The 26,854-nt window shown below is 45.9% G+C and overlaps 1 protein-coding gene across 1 annotated transcript in view; it reads left to right on the top strand.

Annotated features, from left to right (window-relative positions):
* Positions 1–25,975, top strand: part of NXPH4 (neurexophilin 4) — a 92,969-nt gene extending 66,994 nt beyond the window's left edge. The window contains exon 2 of the mRNA XM_063118932.1: positions 25,208–25,975. Within this exon, the coding sequence (XP_062975002.1) occupies positions 25,208–25,975 (768 nt within the window). The remainder of the gene's footprint in view (positions 1–25,207) is intronic.
* Positions 25,976–26,854: the final 879 nt, after the last annotated feature.

The raw sequence follows: 26,854 nt of genomic DNA, 5'->3' as shown, positions 1-26,854 counted from the left end.
AGAGCAAAGTCAGGGAGCAACTGCAGCTCTCAGTTGTTGTTATTATTATTATTATTATTATTATTATTTATTTATTTATTTATTTATTTATTTATATAGCACCATCAATGTACATGGTGCTGTACAGAGAAAAACAGTAAATAGCAAGACTCTGCCGCATAGGCTTACAATCTAATAAAATCATAGTAAAACAATAAGGAGGGGAAGAGAATGCAAACAGGCACAGGGTAGGGTAAGCAGGCACAGGGTAGGGTAAAACTAACAGTATAAAGTCTGCACAACATCAAGTTTTAAAAGCTTTAGGAAAAAGAAAAGTTTTTAGTTGAGCTTTAAAAGCTGCGATTGAACTTGTAGTTCTCAAATGTTCTGGAAGAGCGTTCCAGGCGTAAGGGGCAGCAGAAGAGAATGGACGAAGCCGAGCAAGGGAAGTAGAGGCCCTTGGGCAGGCGAGAAACATGGCATCAGAGGAGCGAAGAGCACGAGCGGGGCAATAGTGTGAGATGAGAGAGGAGAGATAGGAAGGAGCTAGACCGTGAAAAGCTTTGAAGGTTAACAGGAGAAGTTTATAGTGGATTCTGAAGTGAATTGGAAGCCAATTCCAATTCCAATGTGTCCTGGGAGCATCTTTCCCCCTAGAAAAGCTCCTCCTTATGGGAAGCTGACCAAAACAAACCATGGTAGTAATTCCCCAAATCCCAAAATGCTGCCAGAGAACTGCTGTGAGAACAAATCGGGAAAACACTGCCCCATGATGTTTTCATACCTTGGGTGCTTCCAAGATGAGGCTGTTATGAGCCTGTCACATTTACGCAATTTTATGTGGGGGCCTAGATGCTGTTTTCCACTTGTAACCCCCTCTGCTTTGTTGCGTCTTTTACTGCAGAAAATCACAAGGAAAGTCATAATAGCTGCAGAATGTCTTCTAATTGATTGCGCTAGGAACCCTCTATCTGGAAACACACATGTTCTCTTTTGGGCATGTGGGCTAAAGGTGGCCAGGAGAGCCACCTGACAAAATCAGAAGTGCAGAAATTATACACATGAATTAAACCTCTTCTTGATGTGTCCATGGCCGGGAAACAAAGCAAGCATTCAAAACACACGCACACACAAACAGCAGATGCTGCTCACAGCAGAAAGAGACAGATTTCTATGGGAAGACAGAGTTAAGAATGTGAAGGGGGTTGTTATGACGCCTCTGGCTATTTAATAAAATAAGCAATCCACTTTGCGTTTTGGTAAACAATAGTGAAATCAAAATCAGTAGGGAGACTGATTGCCAATTAACCGAAATATTATTATCTACTACTCATTAATTTGTGCTCTTAGTGAATTGACTGGCTGTTTTCAGGACCTGCCCAAGCCCAACACAGCCTTTGGGGGCAAGGGAGGCATCACCTGCACCTCATAGTTCATAATCCAGAGACAAAAATGGTGTTCGGAGGATGTTGCGGTAGCAGCAATGGCTGGCAGGCCTCCCTGGATGGGTGAAAGTTGGGGCCTTGGCCCAATGGCCCAACATCCTCAAGACAGCCCTCCTGCAAAATTAATTGCTAACCCACATTAGGGTGACCATATGGAAAGGAGGACAGCGCTCCTGTGTCTTTAAGAGTTGTATAGGAAAGGAAATTTCAGCAGGTGCCATTTGTATGCATGCAGCATCTGGTGAAATACCCTCTTCTTCACAACAGTTAAAGCTTCAGGAGCCCTACCCTCTTTTGTAATTGGTCACTCTAGTATAGTTCCTGCAGCTTTAACTGTTGTGATGAAGAGGGAATTTCAGCAGGTGCTGCATGCACACAAAGGACACTTGCTGAAATTGCCTTTTCTATGCAGCTGTTAAAGATACAGGAACTCTGTCCTCCTTTCCATATGGTCAGCCTAAACACATGCTAATCACTATTCATTCTTTTCCATGTTACTGAGCATGCTCAATGGGCTGGGCTAGAGAAATGCTGATGAAGCTTCAGCTGTGTAGAACATGGCGGCCTGCCCCCAAAGTGGACAGGTCAACAGGAGTTCCATATATATGCAAGAGCGCAGTGGGCTGGTTGGGCTCCCTGCTGTCTTCTAGGTGCTGTTCAAAGCCCCAGCTTTGATCTACAAAGCTTTTTATTTGCGCTCGAGATTCCTAAGATCCTTCCTCCTTGCTCCCCTTGTCCCATCATAATCTCAGATATCAACAGACAGTACCTGCTAAACAATAACATTGATGGAGAAAGTCAGGGCATGAGTCCCATACAATGAAGTGGAGCTCCCTCCCCAAAACCCATGCCTGATCATCTTAAATTCTTTTTCTTAAAATAAATTGTAATGGTGAGCTGTCTTTTGTTGGCTGAAATTGAGTGGGTGGAGGAAGATGGTTTGAGTGTTTTCCAGTGCTTATTTTTCCTCATCTCTTTGCCTAATTTGTACACGCTAGACAGAGGTCCTCAACTTTTTTGGACCAACAGGCACATTTGGAATTTTGAGAGAACGTCTTGGCCACTCTCATAAAATGGCTGCTATTGGGGATGCTTGTCCATTCACAAAATGGTTGCCATACTGGGTGTGACCAGTCACAACAGATCAAGATGAGGCTAAAAGAAAAGTAACTGTCCAAGAACCTAAATACAAGGCAGAGATGGGGGTCTGACTTCCAAAACACAAAACCACTCTTTTGAATCCACGGTTTTGTGCTCCAGCACTCATTTTACAGAAAGGAAACTGATGACACTCAGGAGTTCATCAGACAAGTGTTTTATTGTACGCTCGCTGCTGCCCACTTATGGATGTGCGTGTGTCCTTAGACGACACTGTCTGCCTCCCTCTCCTTTCGCTCATTTTTCTGTCACAAAACAGACCCCTTTTATTTAATCCAATTAGAAAAAAGAAAAAAAAACCCCAGAATACATACTCCTGGTGTATGCAGGAAAAGCAGCATGATAAACACAGCCTCTAATGGGGCACGTGGTCTTTGTTGACTTCCTCTTTCCCCTCTGAGAAGAATAAGGAAGTGCAGAGACGTGACGGTAAGGAAACACGATTTCCCCCGTGTGATGACGCTCTCAGAGTTAGGTTATTGGGATATGTTGGTTTTATATTTACAACCTTATTTAGTTATTGCCAGACTGGGCTTCTGGCCAATAACCTTATAGCAGAGTTTTTGCAACGGTTTCCAGCAAAGTCAGCACAGACACAGATTAAAGACTGAGATTTTCCATAGGTTTAAACAAACCTTTCCTGGCATATAAAAATATAATTTAGTTATGGCAATCACAAATACAAATACTTACATACGGTCAGTCAATACAGCTCTGATCTCTGCTATCTGATCATTTCTGATCTCTGATACATGTACATGGGAATACATTCCTTTTTATAGGCTAACTGTACAGTGATGCAACTGCTTGCAATCCCTTATTTGAAACAATCAAGTTACCAATTATTCAATCATGATATCGATGTCCAGGTGCAACGTTGACCTTTAAGTTTTCTGCTGAGTCTTCTGATTCCTCCAGCTCCTCAGCAATTAGTAAATCCATGGAAACATAACCAGGATCCATTCCAGGATCCAACATAAGTAAGTTGGCTGAAAAACTGAGTGGTAGGTAAAGGTGGGGTCTGAGCCGCAAATGCCAAATCACATATTCTGTACAGTGAAAAAAAATCAAGAGAGGTATGGCCCCCGCCGTCACCAAGAGAGGTTCTACAGTGTTCGACCCTAGCTTTAGTGTTCTGCTGTGAGCCCAGAGGGAATGGTCAGATGATTTTTACTCATTTTTCCGATTACAAAGTGCACTGGTTTTACAAGCCTTGCTAGACCCTGGCGCTCCTAAACACGTTCTCTTCCTCCCCCTTGTCCTTGTTTTTCAGGCCAAGTATAGGAAATAAATTTGTTCCACCAAAGTGTTGTGAAGATGAGACATCACATGTGAAAACACTCTTCTTTATTATTTGAACCTGGAGGCACCAACCTATATTTGGGCCCTGGGTGCCAGACTTTTTTTTTTTTTGCAGGAGTTATGGGATATTTTCAAAAGCAGCTGAGAGGTTAGCTTTCTATTCAAGGTATAAGAGTTAGGTCTGATAAGAAGGAATGGTGTGTGTGTGTGTGGCGTGGAGACTTTGTGTCCATGAACATAGTTGAAAGGCCTGTTTTATCAGGTCTGGCACTCCAAAGGTAAACAGGTACTGGTCATCATGCTGCTGTTTAGTAACATCTGTATTGTCTTGTTTCTAATGTATTTTATGTAAACCTCTTACAGGGGCTGTGCACTAAAAGCCAACCTATAAATAAATAAGTGTGTGTGTCTGTGTGTGTGTATACACATGACTGAGGAGCCAGGCAAGAGTCAAGGGCTTTATATGACCCGGTGGAATGCCATTGGGCCATTTGTGTCACCTGATCTCTGCCAAGTTTGTAGCTGCAGTACTGCCCCCTGTAGTGGTGACACTGAAGCATAGCAGACAACAGACCAGGATCTCACTCCCTTGTGGTACCACAGAGGCACACAAATGTGCGTAGTTCTCGCTGCTTAAGTCCCTGGGTAGGGAACTCTGGAACCTTGCAAATTTAGTATTATGCTGGGAATTGTATAGAACAGGGCTCCAGGTATACTGGCTTCCCCTCCTGTGGTGTATTTGTCTTAAGAACCAATGTGCACATTCAGAGGTATCACCAGGCTCAACGTATCCAGTTCACAGGATATGTGAACTGGATATGTTGAGCCTGAGTAAGAGAAGATTGAAGCAGGAAGTAGGTTTGTCCTCATCCTCAGAGGTTCTTCAGAAAAATTCACAGAAGTTCAGAGGGTGGGACGATGCCCTTGGCACAATGCTAAGGAAGCGGTGGTCACAGTCCCTTCCGTGGAAGAACTTAAATACTTAGCAGTCTACAGAGCGTGGATATAATGAGCTTCTTGGTAATGTCACAGACCAATGCTTTGCCTAGTACACTGCTGTCAGTGGCTTTCAGGGTCTCATTTGGAGGTCTTTCTAAGTGCTGTTACCCACAACTGAGCCTCTCATAGATGCAAAAACAGGGGAAATTAGATATGCAGAAGAATAGGTTTGGGATCCCAATCTGGCCATCCTGAGTGCCCCACATGGCCACGGCCCTTCCCCTGCCCCCACCCCCATTCCACCAACCACTGATTGTTTGGTCATTTCCTAGCTTTTGTGCATCCCCCTCCCCCAGTTCAAAAAAGTTGACATGCCTTGCCTAAGGCTTACTTACTGGCTGTAACAGCTTTATACTAAGATATGCTAGTATTTGGGGTATTTCAGCCCTGACCCTTTTGCTTTTGCTCCTGCCCACCACTGGAATACATGCCCCCACCCCACAAGAACATCTCCAAAATGGAATTTATCTCACGGGCTGAACAAGATCCAACACCCCTAACTTATATTACCATCTCTCTTGAAGAAGCAGGATCCCGTACGTTTGTAAGAATCGGAAGAGCATTTCTGTCAATACAAGGATGTGCGATGTCTAGGTTGTGGGTCTGGATCGAGACCTCTCCATCCATGTTTATGGACCAGTAAGACATCCTATGTGCTCTGGGCTGAAATGCTTGAAGGAGGGACTCCACTCATATCAAGCCAAGGTAGGCTGACCATATTGAAAGGAGGACAGGGCTCCTTTATCTTTAACAGTTGTAGAGAAAACGCAATTTCAGCAGGTGTCATTTGTATGCATGCAGCACCTGGTGAAATTCCCTCTTCATTGCAAGAGTTAAATCTGCAGGAGCCCTGCCCTCTTTGGTATCTGGTCATGCTGGGCAGGACTCCTGCAGAGGGAATTTCACCAGGTGCTGCATGCATACAAATGACACCTGCTGAAATTCCCTTTTCAATACAACTGTTAAAGTTATAGGAGCCCTAAAATACAGGAGCATTCCATATGGTCACCGTAGCTAAGTTCATTGGCCAGTTTCCGGCTCCAAATACAAGCTCCATCACAGTACAGTGAGAGAAAGGGCTTTTTTGCTAGTGGTACCCCAACTAGATAATGCCCTCCCCAGGGAGGTATGTCTGGCACTAACGTAAAATACTCCGGATGAACGACTGGCTACAAAGGTGGTGCCGACGTGAGAATTTTGGATTCTGGGACCACGGGCTATGCTACTTGGAACATGGACTGCTGGCAAGGGATGGGTTACACCTCACAAGGGCTGGAAAGAATGTGTTCGGCCACAGCATGAAGAATTTGATCAGGAGGGCTTTAAACTGAATCTTACGGGGGCGGGAGACGTAAACCTCGAGGCAACAATGGATGAAGGCCAATGCACCACAGTACAGAGAACAGCTCCAACAGTGTCCCAAAATAGTGTCCGCAACAATGTAGGAACAAAGCCAGGCTATAAAACACATGGTCTTCAATGTCTATATACTAATGCCCAGAGCATGGGAAACAAACCGTCCGCGGTCTGTTGGCATCTTCAATTGAGCCCGCGGTTCAACCAGGAAGCGGCCCAGACTTCCTGGTTGAACCGCGGGCTCAATTGAAGACGCCGACGGACTGCGGACGGAGGCAGGTAAGGGAGAGGAGGGCGGGGGGGGGGGGTTACCGGGGAAACAAACAGAACGAACTTGAACTCTTATTATATGAAGGCAAATACGACTTGATAGGTATAACTGAAACTTGGTGGGATGACTCCCATGACTGGAATATAGCAATTGAAGGATATAACTTGTTCAAAAAGAACAGAAGAAATAGAAAGGGAGGTGGAGTTGCACTATATGTTAAAAATACCTATCCCTGCACAGAAATACAGGCGGATCAGACTGGGAGCCCCATCGAGAGCATCTGGATTAAAATAAATGGGGCAAGGAATAAAAAGAACATGATAATTGGAGTCTACTACCGACCACCCAATCAAGGAGAAGACGAGGATGAAACTTTTGAGAAACAAATTGTCAGTGTTTCAAGGAAGTGTGATGTAGTAGTGATGGGGGACTTCAATTACCCTGATATCTGTTGGGAGACCAATACTGCCAAAAGTGGTCCTTCCAAGAAATTCCTGACATGTGTGGGTGATAACTTTCTCCTACAGAAAGTGGAGGAAGGAACTAGAGGATCGGCAATCCTTGACTTGATATTGACCAATAGGGATGACTTAGTGGATAAAGTGGCAGTTACGGGAACTCTGGGGGAAAGTGACCACATCATACTTGAATTCTTGATTATGAAGGAGACAAAAGTTGAGTGTAGCCATACACATACTCTGGATTTTAGGAAAGTTGATTTTAATAAACTCAGTACTATGATTAGTAAGGTCCCATGGCAAATGAGCCTAATGAGAAAAGGAGTACAGGATGGGTGGGAGTATTTAAAAAAGGAGATTTTAAAGGCACAGTTACAAACAATTCCAACAAGGAGAAAAGATAGAAGACAACAGAGGAAACCAATGTGGCTCCACAAAATGCTTAGAGATGACTTGAAAACAAAAAGGGATACATATAGGAAGTGGAAGGAAGGCCAGGCTACAAAAGAAGAGTACAGAGAAGTGGCGCAGAAGTGCCGAAATGGCGTCAGGAAGGCTAAAGCTCAGAATGAGCTGAGATTAGCAAGGGATGCTAAAAGCAATAAAAAGGCTTTCTTCAGATATGTGAGTAGTAAAAGACAGAGGAAAGAAATGATGGTTCAGCTGCTTAATGAGGATGGCAAATTGATAACAGATGACAAAGAAAAGGCTGAAGTGCTCAATTCCTACTTTACCTCGGTCTTCTCCCAAAAGCGGGTCTATGACCCCCCTGGAAAAAGTGAAGCAGAAGTTGAGGGGGCAGGATTGCAGTTTGAGATTGATAAACAAATGGTCAAAGAACACCTAATTTCCTTGAATGAGTTCAAATCTCCAGGGCCCGATGAACTGCATCCTAGAGTAATGAAGGAGCTAGCGGAAGAACTCTCAGAACCTTTGTCTATTATCTTTGCAAAATCATGGAAGACGGGTGAGGTGCCGGACGACTGGAGGAGGGCTAACGTTGTCCCTATCTTCAAAAAGGGCAAAAAGGAAGAACCTGGGAACTACAGACCAGTCAGTCTGACATCCATCCCTGGGAAAATTCTGGAGCAGATTATAAAGAAGTCAATCTGTAAACACTTTGAAATCAATGCGGTGATCACTAGAAGCTAACATGGATTTGTCAAGAACAAGTCCTGTCAGACAAATTTGATCTCATTTTTTGATAAGGTAACCTCCCTTGTGGACCGTGGGAACGCTGTGGACGTCATATATCTTGACTTCAGCAAAGCTTTTGACAAAGTACCACATGACATTCTGATTAACAAACTAGCTAAAAGTGGGCTAGATGGAACAACTATTAGGTGGATTCACAGTTGGCTACAGAATCGGACTCAAAGAGTACTTATCAATGGAACCTTCTCAAACTGGGGAGAGGCAACGAGTGGGGTACCGCAGGGCTCAGTCCTGGGCCCAGTGCTCTTCAACATTTTTATTAATGATTTGGACGAGGAGGTGCAGGGAATGCTGATCAAATTTGCAGATGACACAAAATTGGGTGGGATAGCTAATACCCTGGAAGACAGAAACAAACTTCAAAGTGATCTTGATAGGCTGGAGTGCTGGGCTGAAAACAACAGGATGAAATTTAATAGGGATAAATGCCAAGTTCTACATTTAGGAAATAGAAACCAAAGGCACAGTTACAAGATGGGGGATACTTGGCTCAGCAATACTACAAACGAGAAGGATCTTGGAATTGTTGTAGATTGCAAGCTGAATATGAGCCAACAGTGCGATATGGCTGCAAGAAAGGCCAATGCTATTTTGGGCTGCATTAATAGAAGTATAGCTTCCAAATCACGTGAGGTACTGGTTCCTCTCTATTCGGCCCTGGTTAGGCCTCATCTAGAGTATTGCATCCAGTTCTGGGCTCCACAATTCAAGAAGGACGCAGACAAGCTGGAGCATGTTCAGAGGAGGGCAACCAGGATGATCAGAGGTCTAGAAACAAAGCCCTATGAAGAGAGACTGAAAGAACTGGGCATGTTTAGCCTGGAGAAGAGAAGATTGAGGGGAGACATGAGAGCACTCTTCAAATACTTAAAAGGTTGTCACACGGAGGAGGGCCAGGATCTCTTCTCGATCCTCCCAGAGTGCAGGACACGGAATAATGGACTCAAGTTAAAGGAAGCCAGATTCCAGCTGGACATCAGGAAAAACCTCCTGACTGTTAGAGCAGTGCGACAATGGAATCAGTTACCTAGGGAGGTTGTGGGCTCTCCCACACTAGAGGCCTTCAAGAGGCAGCTGGACAAGCATCTGTCGGGGATGCTTTAGGGTAGATTCCTGCATTGAGCAGGGGGTTGGACTCGATGGCCTTGTAGGCCCCTTCCAACTCTGCTATTCTATGATTCTATGATTGGGCAGGGCACCTGCAGCTTTAACTGTTGTGATGAAGAGGAAAGTTCCCCAGGTTCCCCATATATTTAAATGACACCTGCTGAAATTTCCTTTTCAATACAACTGTTAAAGATACAGGAGCCCTGTCCTCCTTTTCATATGGTCTCCCTACTCTGTTGACCAGGAACCCACAAGCAGGACATTGTGCAACAGCACCCTCCCACCCATGTTCCCAGCAAGTGGTATATATAGGCTTACTGCCTGTGATAATTGGAGGTAGAACATAGCCATCAGGACTAGTAGCCATTGACAGCCTTCTTCTCCAGGAATTTATCTACCCCCTTTTAAAGCCATCTAAATTGGTGGTCATCGCCACATCTTGTGGTAGTGAATTCCATAGTTTAACTACACGCTGTGGGAAGAAGTCCTTGCTTTTATCTGTTCTGAATCTCCCATTAATCAGCTTTGTGGGATGATCCCATTGGGTTCTAGTGTTGTGAGACAGGGGGGGAAATATCTCCCTATCCCCATTCTCCACACCATGCATGATGTTGTACACCTCTCTCACATCACCTCTTACCCTCCTTTTTCCCAAGCTAAACAAGGCCCTCTATATGTTTTGGACTACAACTCCTATAATCCTTCACCATTAGCCATGCTGGTGAGGGTTTATGGGAGTTGTAGTCCAAAAACACTGGATGGCACCAAGTCGCCCACCCCTGGCTTAGAGGTTTTGAAGGTAAATGGAGAAGAGGGTGGGTTCTTGAGCTCATTCTTGCTACTAGTAAAAGGTAACTTTACACAGCACTGTATCTAATTCCCGGGGGGGGGGTCCGCCCCCACATTCTGCAACATGGAGTTCATATCAGCCGTCCTCCCGAGAGCCCACAAAGTTTAATTAGTGCTCTCCGAATTCCTCACCAGTCTGTGACGGTGAACGCGGCACGAGGTCAAACAGCACGCAGCTGCCACCGGCTGCTCGCTGGTTCGTCCTCAGGGGAGCTTCTGCTTTGATTCTTGCTCCTTTCTTCTCTCTCCAGCAGACAGGGCAGGGCAGGCCACAACCCACCCACCCCCGCCCCGGCTGAGACCTGTTCTGGAGCAGGACTTGCTCTCCTCCTCGCTTACGCTGGAGATTTGGAGTCCCCTAACAACGCACGGCATTGCAACTTCACGCCCGCTCTGTGCGTCAGCCGCCCGCTTCTCTCATGCCCAGCGTGCAATTATCCCCCAGGGAGGCTCCTTTTCACCCAGACGCTGAAGGCCGCACAGTTGGGGACTCTGTGTTTCAAGCAGCATGTCACAGGCTTGGTATAATAATACAATTAGGGCCCTTCCTAGCTTCCCCTGGACACTGTGCTCGCCTGCCTGCATTTTAAATGGGCCTCTGCGTTTCCCCCCCGAGCAGGTGTTAAGAAACTGCTGGGCTTCCTCGCCACACTGATTGCTGAGAAGCAATTCCTGGGGAAAAGCTGATCGGAAGCAGCACCTTTCTATTGGGGACAGAAGAGCGAGTCTTTCTACCTCCTTTAGGACTGTGGCAGTGGCTGTCCCCCTGGAGCCTGTTTTCAGAGCTGTGGGGCTTGTGAGGTCCTTGTAATGAAGGGGTGCCCCTGAGCATATGCAGAGTGCCTTCATTTCATCAGTCAGTAAGCACAGCCCACGCCTCACATATCTCGAATTAGGAGTCAAGGGTATATAGGAAGTTGCCCTATCCTAAGTCAAAGTCCGTCTAGCTCAGTATGGTCCAGAGTTGCTGTCAGAATATTCTCCTAGCCCTTCCTGGGGCTTGTCTATACAGCTTGTTTACCCCAACCTAAATGCGCACATTCGTGTTTCAGGACACACAACACAGCCGTCCATTCGCTGTAGTGCGTAATGTGCATATTCACATTTGCGATTTACTGCAACTTTGGGATCACGTCCGTGTTTGCACCGCATTATGTTTATGTGTCGCTGGGGGAGTTAAATTGCATTTTGATATGTGGGCGTAGCTTTGAGGGAAGGACAAACTGATTGGCCAATTTCCCGCCTTCTCACCTATCAGCTGCCTCATTCCTTCGCGCCGCTTTCAGTTTGAATTCGATGATTCTTCAGAGCTCCACATATAGAGGTTATTAAAGCAAAGAGGGGGGAATGGGCAGCCAGAGAGAAGAGACGTGTTCAGTGCCCCTCTCGCATCCTTCTCTGCTGCCTCGTTCCCCCCCTCCCGATTTGTCTCTTCTTTGAATCTGCAGAGCTCCGCATATAAAATTTATAGCTTCCCTCGTCTCTCCTCCGTATCCTCGTACAGTTAACGCTACAGGAGTAGAGTTACAGTGACCAGATTCAAAAGAGGGCAGGGCTCCTGCAGCTTGAACTGTTGTGATGAAAAGGAAATTTCACCAGGGGCTGCATGGCTGCAAAGGACACCTGCTGAAATTCCCTTTTCTCTACATCTGTTAAAGATACAGGATCCCTGTCCTCCTTTCCATATGGTCACCCTACCAGTAATACCTATGGCCTCTTCTTCTCTAGAGCTGTGATGCGTCTGGCCCTCGGAAGGAGGATTAGCTGTGCGCATTTCAAAACATGTGTATCTTGCTCTTCTATGAATGAGCCCAGGGTGAGATGCATGTGGTGGTTATTTCATTTAATCCTCACAAGCTGCAGCCCTCCTCATGTGACAGACAGCAAGGGCTTACAGGAACGTAGCACGGGCACTTTTTATTAGCAGGAATGCTGATATCATCCGCCACCCTCCTCAGGATTCCCTGCTCCCTCTTTGCTTAGCTGCAATCCTTATAGTAGCTAGGAGAGGGAGGAAATGGATTGCCCCTTCCCCCAGCCAGTGTGGTGTAGTGGCTAAAGTGTTGGACTGGGAGTCGGGACATCGGGGTTCTAATCCCCACACGGCCATGGAAACCCACTGGGTGGCTTTGGGCCAGTCACTGACTCGGCCCAACCCACCTAACAGGGTTGTTGTGAGGATAAAGTGGAGAGGAGGACGACAATTATGTATGCTGTCTTGGGTTCCTTGCAGGAAAAAAGGCGGGATATAAATGCAATAATAATTTTTTAAAAAAATCCTTGTTGTTATGCAGAGTGTCTTGAGGTGGTTTGGTCTTTGAATGGGCAGTACCAATGCATTCGCTTTACAGAAGATCTGCTCCTAGCAGAGGTAGAAACTGCTGGAACTATTGTTTTGTTTCTTTAAAATATGAATCAAAACAGCTGCATGCATATTTATTTATTGCATTTATATCCCACCTTTTTTCCCTCCAAGGAACCAGTTTATCCTCACAACAACCCTGTGAGGTGGGTTGGGCTGAGAGTCCATGACTGGCCCAAAGTCACCCAGTGGGCTTCCATGGCTAAGTGGGGACTAGAACCCAGATCTGCCAACTCCCAGTCCAACACTCTAGCCACTACACCACACTGGCTCTATCTTTAGATGTGGCCATGGCAACTGTAATGATGAGTGTCTACACTTTATGATTACGTCACTGGTGACAGGTTAGGCCGAGATATTTATTTAAACTTTTCTCTCCCCTTGCCTCCCCCACCCTTCCCCACACAGCAGGTTTTATGACCATGTGGGCATTTGCTTTGAATCCAGGTCTCCCTAGTCTTGTCCCTCTTATCTGCTCCCACCACACCAGCGATCAAATAAAAATTCTGGGTATAAGAGATGATGAAAAACGGGAAGAGCAGGAGGTCGAGAGCAATTGAGGTGCTCTCCAGACCCGCCTTGCCACATCTTGCTACAGCCAATTAGTGATTTTGTTATAGTGGTGAGACAGGAGAAGCGCACGCGCACGAGAGAGAGAGAGAGAGAGACTGTGTGAGGTGCCAAGAACAGAAATGCAGTGCTAATGCCAAAAGCACCATTTTTCAACATTGTTTCATTTTTGAGCAGGAACGCAGAGACCCCAGGGTGGATGCCGGCCTTGCCAGGGACGGGCAATCAATTTTGGTGTTGATGGAGTAAATTCCCCTGGGGAGAAAACTGTCGGACACACTCCTGGGTTGTTTAATTGATTATTTCCTCCCAAAGTATTGCAGCTTTGGCTTGTCTCAGGTGAGCCAAGTAGAACTCCCCCACCATCCAGTAAATGCTCATAAATTCCAGACCCATCCTGCCAGATCCACTTACATCTAGGGTCTCCCATGTGGCGTTTATGGGCACCAGATACCTCTCTCATTGCACAACTGCTCCCTGCCCCTCCTGATTTTTATTTTACTTCTTAAGACATTTCTTTTTTTACTTTTTTTTTAAAAAAAACAACAACCCACAGATGCTAGCATGCTGCAAAATAAAGTGCTGACCCCCAGTGCCATCTTTATTTGGGTTCAGAAGTTGTGTTTTGGAGCTCAGCCCTCACCTCTGCCTTGTACCTAGGTTCTTGATTCTTAGGTACATTTATTTTAGAGCTTCTCTAAACGAGTGATTTGTTGCACGCTCGTGAATGGCCACTCACAGAAGTTTGCGAGTCCATTACACGATGTCATCAACAACCAGGACATCTCCCGTGCTAGCCCCTAGAAATCACACACTTTAAAAAAAACCAGAGATAGTGTGGTATTATATGGGATATTGCGGGATCTCTCCGCCACTAGATGGTGGTGTCTAATGGGGCCTTTCCGAGAAGGGGTGTTTTCATTTTCAAAGCACGTGGGGCTTTTTATCGCGAGATCTCCCCCTCTGTTTACACGTGGCACACGATGACCTCAGAGGGAGAGGACGTCACGCCCGCCATTTTGGTTTTTTGTTAAAAAAACAAGAAGCGCACGATCGCTCATGTGCTCAAAGGTAGGTGGGTTTTTTTTTAAAAAAAATTTCCCACTCCCCCCACCCTAACCCTGATGGGTGCAGAGCTCCTGAGGAGCTCTGCGGCTCGTGCGCGGGTTCTTGCTCCATGCGAGGAACCGCGAGGAACCGGGACAAACGGCAACACCTGGCCACATGTTCCGCGGTCTCGGGATCAGCCCAGGACATCGGAAAAACCGGTTTACAAGGGTAGGGCAAAATCCCGGGGAGATGGAGGGACCATTCCTCCCTGCTCCCGGGATCCCCTGTGTGTCATGTGGACACACAGGAATGATCCCAGGGCGATCCCTGGGATAAGCCCTCGTCTAGCTATGGCCAGTGAGAGACTTTTAGAAGAATGTATTCTGTCTTTTCTTGCTACAGGGAAGATAAAACTAGTGGAGGCTGCAAAATACTTATTTACTTTATTAAATTTATATTTTATTTATTATTACATTTCTGTACTGCCCAATATCCAAAGCTCTCTAGGGGGTTTACATGGGGTCATCATGGAGTCTCCCATCCAGTCAGATACCAGAATTGATACCTGCTTAGCTTTGGCAATTTGCTGCAACATCTGCCTTCATACCCATGGACTATATTAGCATTCTTAACAGATGTATTTATTGAATTCATATCTACTTAATGGATGTATTTATTGAATTCATGCCTACTCCCAGGAAAGCTCGGAGGATGGCAACAAGGGAGAGGGCCTTTTCAGTGGTGCCCCCCCCGCCCAATTATGGAATGATCTCCCTGATGAGGCTCGCCTGGCACCAATGTTGTTATCTTTTTGGCGCCAGGTCAAGACTTTTCTCTTTTCCCAGGCATTTAACAGCATTTAACAACGCTAAGGTTGTTTTTTTTTTAATGGACCCCAATGGATACCGTTGTTTTTATACTGTTTTTGATGGTTTTAAATTTTGTATACTTTTTAATATTCATTGTGTTTGATTTTTGTAAACCACCCAGAGAGGGTCAGCTATGGGGTGGTATATAAACGTAATAAATCAAATCAAATCAACCCCGTGAAGCTGAAAGATGGCAACTGACCCAGACTCACCCAGTGAGCTGCAAGGCTGAGGAGGGATTGGAACCTGGGTCTCCCCTTTCCTATTCCAGCACTTTAACCACTACACCATTCTACACAGGACTGAATGTGTACACACTGAAAGCACACGGGAGCAGATGCGTATAGTTCTCATGTGTGGAGGGACTCCACAGACAGGATACGATCCTACCCCCACCTTCACTACACACACACATGTATAGCGTTACAGTCAAGCCATGTTCCACAGTGGTACATATTGTCATGCCATGGCATTCCATGGTGGGGGTGGAGCTACACTACCATGCTCAGTAGTAGAACTGCGTTGCTGTGCTTCTTTTGAAGGCACTTCATAACCGTAGCAAAATGCCTACTTCCTGATAACACTCCCTCGCAGGCAGGGCGTGGAGTCAGGCTGCCGAGTCAGCTTTTTTGCTGAGTTAATTACTTCCTAACCACTACCAAGTTAATCTGGATAACTGCCTTTGCCTGCCTAGGGGTGAACAGGCTCTGTCCCTTGAGATGACTTGATTACAGAATATAGACAGATTCACAGGCAGCAGATGTTAGGTGCTAAAAATCTTTCTTGTTTAAGCTGGCAGAATAGGGGCCAAAAAATAAAGCCTGACTTTAGAGTGAATAACTATTGAACCACCAGAGAGACTCTGAACAAGAGATATATTCTTTTAGTATGTACATTTAGATATTTGACTCCTCCAGTTTCCAAGGCATGTATAAAAGCTATGGGGAAAATTGCCATAGTAATATAAAACACTGTATTTATATTATCGTAAACTAAAATCTTCTAACACCAGCTTAACCTAGCCAGTGAAAACAAGCTAATAATAATCAGATTGTCACACGGAAGTTTGGTACAGAGCAAATTTCCAGCAACCATTGGGCTGTCTATACAACTTATTTGCTGCGTGGGGGCACTGTGTCAGTTATACGATGCAGCTGCTAACTCACAACCTCTGTGGGGCTTTTCCCTGAAGCTGCAATTTTAAGAAGTCAGGGACTTAAACTGATTTTTCCTTTGAAACGAAGTCATCATGGTCCTTCCTTCACGTGACCCTGCTTCGGTGTTGAGTTGGGGGCGTTCCAGGGTGGATGGGGACCGCTGATAGATTGCCGGAAGCCGGGCAGAGAGGGCAGGGGATGGGCCCGACAAGCCATATGGCCACCAGAAAGCCTGCACTCCCTCCTGGCTTGGGGATTTCCCACCCTGCAGCAGTGGTATTGTGAGGTTTTACTGAAAAGGAGCAGCAAAGTAAGACACCCCCATTGACTGCTTAGCTGATATACCAGAATGCACTGGGGCACTTCCTGCTGGATCATACAGAAGGGGCTGCACATACCTGGCCAATTTTCCTCGTAGAGAAATTGTGTTGGGAATTGTGTTTTTTTAAAAGGAAATCACACTGTACAAACCACCAACTGATAGAAGAAAAGTTTTTTTTCCCCAGGTAGGGCTGCACTGCTTTCTCTATCATTTATCATATTCAAATCACATCTAGATGCCTTTTTAAGTGGAAGGTATTAGTTAGGAAAGAATTCCTTGTGCTGTACCAGATAGAATGCATGTTTGCATATCTACTTTTAATATTGGATGAATTAGACGAATCAAAAGAATTAATATAGGATGAATTAAAGTTTGCATATCTACTTTTAATATTGGACGAAACCAGCATTTCTCCTTTTGGTTGCTTGGGCTTCCAATGGTTCTTTTATTTATTATTTATTTATTTATTAAATTTATATACCGCCCCATAGTCGAAGCTCTCTGGGTGGTTTTCCCCTTGTTGTTACCTTTAAGGTGGATTTTGGGTGCTCTCATAACCTGCTGCCTATGTTTACTCCTGAGTAATGCAGTACTTCTTACTTCTGAATAAATGCACATCAAATGGATTTTTGTACAGCGCTGCTTTTCACCGTTACTTCTTAGTAGGCATAAAAAGGGATAATTCTGAAGAGGCTCTGGCCGTGCAAATGGTGGGTTTAGGATGCTCACCAGTGCTGTGCTCTCTTTTGGGGTATGGGTTGCTGGCTTCTGGAAAATCAAAAGTCTACATTATTGTGATGTTGTGTGGATTTATCCCCCACCCTACACACTTTGCAGGCTTGACGGTTAAATCTAATGTGACTCAGTTTCCCCTTTTGCAATTGGTTGCTGCTGGGTTCAGCTAATACTGTCTGCCCATGGTGGTCCCCTTGGCTGCATCTATGGTGACCCTGCCCGCTCCCCCACCAGCCACAGTGGACGCCAGCAGCCACTGTTTCTATGTTTAAAGGCAGGATGGCACTTTTAGTCTGAAATCTGCACTGAGAAAGTAGAACCTCTGTTCGCTGGCAAGTTCCTTCAGAACAGATGAGCATTAAAATACTTTCCCCTCATCACGCTGAGACAAAAGGGATGCTGCAGCCGTGAATTTCTGCCCTGACTGCCTGAACTAATTAATCCGTTATTGCAGAATCTCCTGCGTTTGCTCCCATTCCCATGTGTTGAAGCATCAAAAGGGGCAAGTGGGTGGCGGTGGCGGACAGAACACCTTTTAGACTAGGTCTGGGTCTTCTAAGACTGCTCCGAATGCTTTCAACTCTCATTTAGAGGTTGAGATGCACAAACTCCTTAGGACTAAAGCAGACTGAAAGCTCTGTGTGAACATGTGCCTGGAACCAAAAGAGGAAGAGTGTGTGTGTGTTTTGAGCCTGTGATCTTAAAAAACTACAGTGCGTGATTTCTGTTTCCGGGCATAATTCAAAGTGCTGGTTCCTATAAAGCCCTATATGGCTCGGGTCCAGGTTATCTGAAAGACCATATTCTTAGGGTGACCATACGAAAAGGAGGACAGGGCTCCTGTATCTTTAACAGTTACCTAGAAAAGGGAATTTCAGCAGGTGTCATTTGTATATATGGAGAACCTGGTGAAATTTCCTCTTCATCACAACTGTTAAAGCTGCAGGAGCTATACTAGAGTGACCAGATTTAAAAGAGGGCAGGGCACCTGCAGCTTTAACTGCTGTGATGAAGAGGGTATTTCACTAGGTTCCCCATATATACAAATGACATCTACTGAAATTCCCTTTTCAATACAACTGTTAAAGATACAGGAGCCCTGTCCTCCTTTTCATATGGTCACCCTATGTTAAGGTCTTGTAAAATTGTCGTGTGTTTTAAATGTTTTAATGTTTTAATCTTTTAATATATTTTTAAAATTTTTGTACATTTCTTTTCCTAGGTTTAAAATGTATATGTTTTAAATTTTGTAAGGCTACCTTGAGGCCCAGTATTAGGCAAAAGGTGGGATACAATTATTATTATTATTATTATTATTATTATTATTATTATTATTTAGCTATTTTGATTTATTATTACTAGATGGGCGTTCATCTTTTTGCTGCCTTCATTTTGTTAACCTTATTTCGAAATAAAAACATTTTGTGATCAAAACAAACAAAAAATATCCTCACATTGAGCAGGAGAAGGTGGTGGTGGTGAATGGATCATTTGAGTAGGGAGGGGATGGGGAACATGTGGCCAGATGTTGTTGGACTACAGCTGGCATCATCCCCAGCCAGCATGACTGTGCTGTCCAACACATCTGAAGAGACACCAGGTTGAGGGAGGCTGGTGTTGTGTATCAGAGGAAGCTAGGAGCCACAGGGGCGTGCTTCCCATGGCTGTTGTCATGTATCTCAGGATGCTGGGAGCCACAGGAATGTGCATCCCATGTCTCCCAGCAACTAAGGGCTCAGCCCCTGAGTTGCTGCATCTTTCCTGCCCGGAATGGCATGTTTCCTGCAAACCACTACCTCTGGTCACTAAGCCACATCAAGACCTGCTCTAAGACCTGCCACGCAGCACCAATGGATAGTGCCTTATTGTGCCAGTGTGCTCATGGGACCCACCACCTGCACAAGAGCAACTAGTGGCAATGAGAAGGTGCACTCAAAGAAAGGGAGGGAGCCCACTGGGGTACCTTGCCCAAGGATTCTCCAAAACCTGGAGGCTGCACTGGAAGGAGGCCTGGCCCACTTTCTCCGTACTCCACTGGTGGCAATGGCATCAACCATGGATGAGAAGGTGAAGATCTGGGAGAAGAGCCAGATGTGTACCAGGCTCTCCTCCAAAGTGAGCTCTGCCCTGTGCTTGAACCTGAAGGGTACTGCTGAAGAGAGAATAGGGGGCGGAGTGGTGGTGGGAGTGGAGGAGATAGAAGCCGATGGAAGGTGAGGGCAAAATAGGCAGGGCTCCACAAACTGGTCCATACAGGCTTACTGCCTCAGCTACCTCCAGTATCCGAAGCAGTAAGCCTGTGTGGACCAGTTGCTGGGGAACATGGGTGGGAGGGTGCTGTTGCATCTTGTCCTGCTTCATTGGTCCCTGTTCGACAGCTGGTTGGCCACTATGTGAACAGAGTGCTAGACTAAATGGACCCTTGGTCTGATCCAGCATCAGGGCTCTTCTTATGTTCTTACATTGGCTTGGTAGCCAATTATTATTCCCAGGGGGCATCAGGAATATGTTAAAAGCATCTGGGACCATGTGCAGAGTGCCTTTCTATTACTAGGTAGTGATGGCAGGCGGGCCCTCTCCCCAAACAGGATGAAGTAACAGGTCTTACAGGACAGATGGAACACTTGGCTCCCACATAGGCTTGAGTGAGTCCCTCTTCCCACTTTTTAAAGAAATGACACACTGGCCTCATGTTACCTCTGGAGATGGTTATGCGTCTTCCCCAGTGGACAGGACATGCGCAACCAGTTTTAGGAGAGATTATAACACAAATGTGTGCACTTATCACAGTAATTTATTGTTGCACCATAGGTCGTAACAACCCAATGCATATATTGGATTACTTCCCGAGAGATCTCATTTGTGCAACAGATTTAGAGGAGGAATAAATGCAAAGCAGCGTACATATTACAAGCATGAGAATGGCAAAGGAAGAGGAAAATAGGATATGCTGGGAAATTTTGGTCAGTTCACATTTTTAAGCAAACTGACCTAATTCGTACTTCCTGGGTAATGTGCAAAAGGAAATGCAGTCATCTTTTGGATTGCACAACTCTCCGAATTTCACGATGCCGTTCTCAGCCCAAACATGCAAACAAAAATGCATGTGTTTTAAAGGGGGAAATGCATACAAAAACACATGTTTTGGAGGGGTGGATATACAATTTAAATCCAAGGTCTCGTGCAATTTTTAATTTCTGTGTGTGCAAAAAAACGGATGGAACTGGGCTTATGGTTGAACACCTGTGGAACTGACACCTGGACAATGATGCATCTATCCCTGGATGAAACACATAACTGAACACATGTAAAACTGTGACCCAGGCTGATGTGTTACAATTGAACACATGTGAAACTGGCATAGAGTAGAAACAGACTGTACTTTACTGACTTTTCAGTAATAGGCCATAAAGGCAGGTTAGATGTCCATCTACCCAAAGTGGCAGAGTTATTTATTCTTCCAGGGATATTTTTTGTGGCATACATCTGCTCTTAGTTTGTGGTCCAAGGGGGATCTTCACAGAAACGCACTGAGAATTGTTTTCAGCTTTTCTCTGCTTTTTCCTGAAATCGGCTTTGATCCATCAGCGGCAACTGTTTCCACAGGTCACACTGCACTCTAATCCGCCTTACTTTGGCATGGGTGGAGTTCCGCTAGTTGAAATTAATGTCATTAACCACATATGAGAGGCTTGGTCCTCACCCTCGTCTTTCCCCTGCTCAGGGAACGGTAATGTATTGTTAGGGATGTCAAGCATCCAGAGAAAAGGAGCAGAGCCTTTTGTCTGGAAGTTTCCATACATCCTACAAGTGTGCTTTTTAAGTCTTTTTCCACAGAAAGAGGACATCCGTCTCCCTGCTACAAGCCGTGGTATATCACCTTATTGCTAAAGCTGCTACTGCCATTGAAATTGGTGGCAGGGAAAGTAAGGTAGGAGGCTTAGGCCACTAAAAGTAAAATGTCCAAGGTACAAATGAAGAGCAGAGAAGGGTGTTGCAGGAGAAAGCCCCAGGTGCTGCTCTAGCACTTTAGCGATGTAGCGAATTAGCATTACAGCAATTTAGCGGTATAGTGATTTAGCGCTATAGTACTTTTGCTATTTAATGATTTTGGGATTTTGGAGGTTTAGTGATTTAGGGACTTACTTAGTGGTTTTAGAAAATTACGTAGCTAAACCCAGATCATTTACTTCAGAGGGGTAGAAAAGGAAAGAAGAATAAATTACAGTGAGTTGCAAAGTATTTATTTATTTATTCTCCGTGAGCCCCTGCCAAAGGAAGTGAGGCAGGTGGCTACCAGGAGGAGGGCCTTCTCTGCTGTGGCACCCCGCCTGTGGAATGAGCTCCCTAAGGAGGTTCGCTTGGCACCTACATTATATGCTTTTAGACGCCAGGTGAAGACCTTTTTATTCTCCCAACATTTTAACAATCTATAAATTTTAAATAACATGGTTTTAAATTTGTAATTTTGCATTGCTGCTGTTTTTATCTGGTTGAGCTTTTATATTGTATTTTATATTATGGTTTTATACTGTTGTTTTATACTTTGAATGGTTTTAATTTTTGTGAACCGCCCAGAGAGCTCCGGCTATTGGGCGGTATAGAAATGTAATAAATAAATAAATAAATAAATTACTTATTTATTACATTTCTATACCGCTCAATAGCCGGAGCTCTCTGGGCAGTTCACATTCTCTGGGCGTTTCACTGTATTTGTGCCGGCTATTGCAAAATGACAGAAAAGCACAACAATGGGGGGGAAACCCTTGACCGAGGTCACACAAGGTGAAAGATGCACTCTTGAGCACACCCAGCATGCTGGATTTAATCTGGAGGAATGAGGCACGCAGCAGCTGAACCACATGGTAACCGCATTAAACGGACTAAAAGTTCTCTGTGAAAAGATGTCTTTTCCCGAGGGAATCTGCGGGGTTGTTGCGGATCGCAAACTGCTGCCCCACCGCATTCAATTGCCCGTGTAGATTGGACCCAGGTTATACAGGCTGACGTGGAGGTGTGTGTGCTGGTGGGAGAGTCTACCTGCCCTTTGGGCTACATGGCCTTCTGCCCTCTCCTGGCTCTACGATGCGGCCACTTTAATAAGCCAACCTCTCTGTGGTTTAAGCAGGGCAGGAGGGTGGAACTGGGTGACCTCTCACAGTAGCTGCCAACCTGCAGGAGAACAGATTTCCCATTAAGAGAGAAAGAGCTGTTTTTGCTAATAGGACGCCTTGCCCGGGTTTACGCCAGGGCTGCCTTTGGCCCCCCTCCTTCTCCAGGCTGCCTGGCTCTTAAGCTGGCAAATCTCCGAGTGGTTTCAGTCGTCACCTTTCGCCACTCCTGTCTCCCTTTTAATGAGCATCCCTGCGTGCGCCCTGTACCTGTGAACAGCGCTGTGTCTGTAGCTCCTCTCCACCTGCTGCGTGTGCATCTTGCCGCCTTGGGGGATTTGGGCTGGGACCAATCAATCAAGAGACACCGGTGGCGAGGGGGTGGTTTAAAGACAGAAGCACACAGTTGCGCGGTTTGATTTCCTTCCACACACCCCCCCACACACACCCCGCCGCTTCATTCCATGATGTTCCTTCCTCTCTTTTATTTGGCATGGCTGTGTGTGGCTCTTGGCACTGAGGGATATGACGGGGCTGAGATCTGTGAGCCGCAGGTTCAATTCCCCAAGCGATACTCCGTAGCCCCAGGCAAAGATCTTGAGGAGTGGAGTAATCCTGGTCAATCAAGGCAAGGGGTGGGGGTGGGGGTGGGGGGAAGGAAGGAAGGAGGGGCATTTCTGTGGCATTGAGCTTGCTTGTTGCCGCTGTCATCAACTTTCTCTAAGGACGAGCGGATGACAGCACGCAACGCAACTCCCTTCTTCCCTGGGACAAAAGCATCAGGTGTTAATGGGCTGTTTAATCCAGCAAAGGGAAGCAGAGCAAGAACCAGCAGCAGGAAATCGCATGTGGACACACTCAAATCTGAATCGAGGCACCATTGAATGCCCCTCCGCCATGCACCCACAAACTGGTTAAACAGTTTCCTGAGAGAGAGAGAGAGAGAGAGAGAGAGAGAGAGAGAGAGAGAGAGGTGTGTCCCATCATGTGAGGCATCATCAGGTCAAGTGTGGATGGGTACACCGTTCACAGAAATAGAGATGAGAAAGTTTGATCGCTGCAGCCACTTCCTGAGCGCTTTATTTGCACAGTAAGAAGAACTGGGGCTCAAGTCTGCTTGAAGCGGCAAACTGCTTGACCTGGAAAGCCCTAGAAAGCTCTGATCCTAGATGTATAGCAGGGCGGCCTGAAGTCGCTCAGGCATTCTGCACATGCTCAAAGGCATGGTTCTTTGTAGCCAGCTTCCAAATGCAGAGGGGGAAAGAGCCGCACCCATCCCGTATACGAAGGAAAATCCAATTTTGCCTATATATATCCAATGTTATATAGCATTTTTCTATATATAAAGGTAGAATTGTATATCAGGGATGCAAAACCTCAGGCCCGTGGGCCAAATGCAGCCCTCAGGGATCTCCAGAAGGACACACCCCCTTTCCCCCCAACCACCAATTTTTTGTGGATTCCTGGTTTTTATTCAGTTTCCCCACCCCACCCTCATTCTGTAAGGTTGAAATGCTCTCCTAAGGCTTAGTTACCGACAGTAAAAGATTTAAGGCACAATCCTAAACAGGCTTAAGAAAAAAAATGTCCTACAATACCCAGCTGTTGTTTTTTGGAATTTTGACCCTGCCCCCTTTTCCTTTGGCCCTGCCCACTGCTGGACTACAAAAGATTTGCACAATACAGTCATTTCCCCACTGTTGCAGATTGGGAAGTGTGGCTGAGAGATAACACCTTGTCCAAGGCCACCCTCTGGAAAACCCTTCCTCCTGTGGTTCGGGAGTCAGAAAACGTAACATCTTTTAAACACCTCCTGAAGACGTACCTTTTTACACAGGCTTTCCTTGGTTTTTAATGTAGCTGGTTTTATATTGCTTTTTTAACTTTTAAATGTTTTAAATTTATACTCGTTATATTTTATGGTTTTTAATTGTGCAATGCCCAGAGAGCTTCGGTTGATGGGCACTATAAAAATGTAATAAATAAATAAATATTGAGTTTATCACTGAGGTGAGGTTTGAACCAGGGTCTTACTGGCTCAGGGCCCACAATCCCATGTATGCAACAAAATGGGACTTAGAACTGTGCTACTGAAGGCTACACAGGCTTTCCAGGGTCTCTCTGCACCATTTTCAAAGTTAATAACATTAACTTTGAAAATGTTATTGTTTGTTTTATACTTTGAATGGTTTTAGTTTTTGTGAACCACCCAGGGAGCTTCGGCTATTGGGCAGTATAAAAATGCAAATAATAATAATAATAATAATAATAATAATAATAATAATAATGATGAAAGTAGAAAGAAATGCTGTGCTTAGGTATAGTAAGATGGATTGGAGGAGAAATTCTCAAATTGTGGTCCATCAATGCTACTCAGGTGATCGGTTGCAAAACTGCACTTGACCCTGCACTTGATTTTTTCTTTCTTTCTGACAATGGAGACTGAAGCTGTTTTGATCAGGGTTGGATTTATTAAACAGGCTAACAAGGCCTTGGACTAGGGCCTGTGGTTTTCATAACATGGTACCGCTGCGCAGTGTACTCATTTTTCCTGGAAAATGTGCACATTAAAGGGGCCCTTCTCAACAGCTTCAACAAGAGCAGAGGTAGGGAACATGAGGCCGGTGGCTTACGTGTGACCCCCCCATGGCCATTTTTGCATCCCCTGAGGGCACCATGGCCAAATTTGCCACCCCAAACTCCTTTGGTTTTGCATGGGTGAGAGGGTACCTTGTCTGCAAGCAGAATTGCTCTCCCAGAAACACAATTCTATTTGCAAAGAAGGTGCACGCTCCCCACAACACCGTGTTTCCTGGCAAAATCGCTGCTTTTTTGGTGTTGATGTTGGCCTAACTCACTTAAAACTCCCCCATTTCTCTCCCTCTTTGACAGGTTGTCTGTGCGGAGGGTCATGTGAGCAAGACCCTGAACTACCTGGAGATGAGTCCCTCGAGTGTCTTGAAGACTGGACCGTATGGCACTGCTTTGAAACCCCACTCACTCAGCCCTGCTCGGATATTTTCCAGCGAGCCGTCCAAAGCCAAGCTGGACCCCTACGGTGGTGCCCTGAGTCCCTGGGACTGGAGCAAGAACCAGACAGCCATGGAGCACTTCAACCAGCGAGCCAAGAGGAAGCCCTCCCTGAAGGCAGGCCGAACCAAGAAGATCTTTGGCTGGGGCGATTTCTACTTCAACATCAAGACCCTAAAGTTTAGCCTACTAGTGACCGGCAAGATTGTGGACCACATCAACGGCACCTTCAGCGTCTACTTCCGGCACAACTCCTCCAGTCTGGGCAACGTCTCGGTGAGCATTGTGCCGCCCACCAAGGTGGTGGAGTTTGACGTCCTGGTGCCCCCAATCCAAGCTCAGCATCTCCACCCCCAGCAGTCCACCTTAGCCGAGCCCAAGGAATCCAAGACCTTCAACTGCCACGTGGAGTACGAGAAGACCAACCGGGCGCGTAAGAACAAGCCATGCCTCTATGACCCCTCCAAGATCTGCTTCACCGAGCACACGCAGAGCCACGCTGCCTGGCTGTGTGCCAAGCCCTTCAAGGTCATCTGCATCTTCATTTCTTTCTTCAGCATCGACTACAAGTTGGTTCAGAAGGTCTGTCCAGATTACAACTTCCAGAATGAGAATCCCTACTTTGGCTGACGAGGGGGACGGGCGACCGAGGGGACGGGGATGTGGGAGTGGGTGGGTTAAGGAAGTTGTGGTTTTTATCAGGGCGAGAGCTGGAAGACATTTGGCTGATGGCAAAAGGGACAGGAGAGGGACACCACCACCACCCTGCTTGGTGAGAACGAGAAAGAGAGCGCTGGTTCTGAACTGGAAGCGGACCCTGCTCCATCAGATATAGACATTCCCCTGCTGGCAACCACAAAACTTCCCGGAACTTTAGGAAGATGGATATTGGCCAAAGGGACAGTATTGCTTTCACGCCCCATCTATCTCCTTTCTAATGCCATGGGGAGGAGGGGCATCTTGTGAGAGTTCCCAGCAATATGAAGAACTGGTGTGCTGTAGCTGTATCTCTTTTGTGCATAAAAAAATATGAACCCCTGCTTCTTCTTTGGGGCCATGACACTGACTGACAAGATCACTTCCCTCAGGTTAATGGCCCCCCCATGTGGAATGTAAGGGTTCTCGGAGCAGCCTCAGGTGTCTCTCTCTCTCCTTTGGGCTGAGCCACAAGCTGAGCTGTTATTGATGTTGCCACTGACCTGGCTGGGGATGTGGGAAAGGCTGTATTAACCCAGGATGCCAACTCATCTCTTGCACCGGATGCTCCAGAATGGAAAATACTTAATTGGGTCTGGGGATGATGGCACAGGGTAGAAATTGCCAGCCACATGAACTCCCCGGTTCACATGGTTCAGAAATAAAATGTGGAAAGGGGTTGATTGCATTGAAAAAATGAAATAAACTTGGGGGTGGGTGGGTTATGTCCATTGGAATTGAACTGAGCATAAAGAGGAAAGTTGGGGTGTATGGCTGAGATCATGTCACGTTTTTACTTGGGCGAGAGAACGG

The sequence above is a fragment of the Elgaria multicarinata genome, chromosome 3 (assembly GCF_023053635.1).
Source record: "Elgaria multicarinata webbii isolate HBS135686 ecotype San Diego chromosome 3, rElgMul1.1.pri, whole genome shotgun sequence".
Classification (NCBI taxonomy): Eukaryota; Metazoa; Chordata; class Lepidosauria; order Squamata; family Anguidae; genus Elgaria; species Elgaria multicarinata.
The sequence above is the reverse complement of the archived record's forward strand: the minus strand, read 5'-3'. Positions and strand labels throughout refer to the sequence as shown.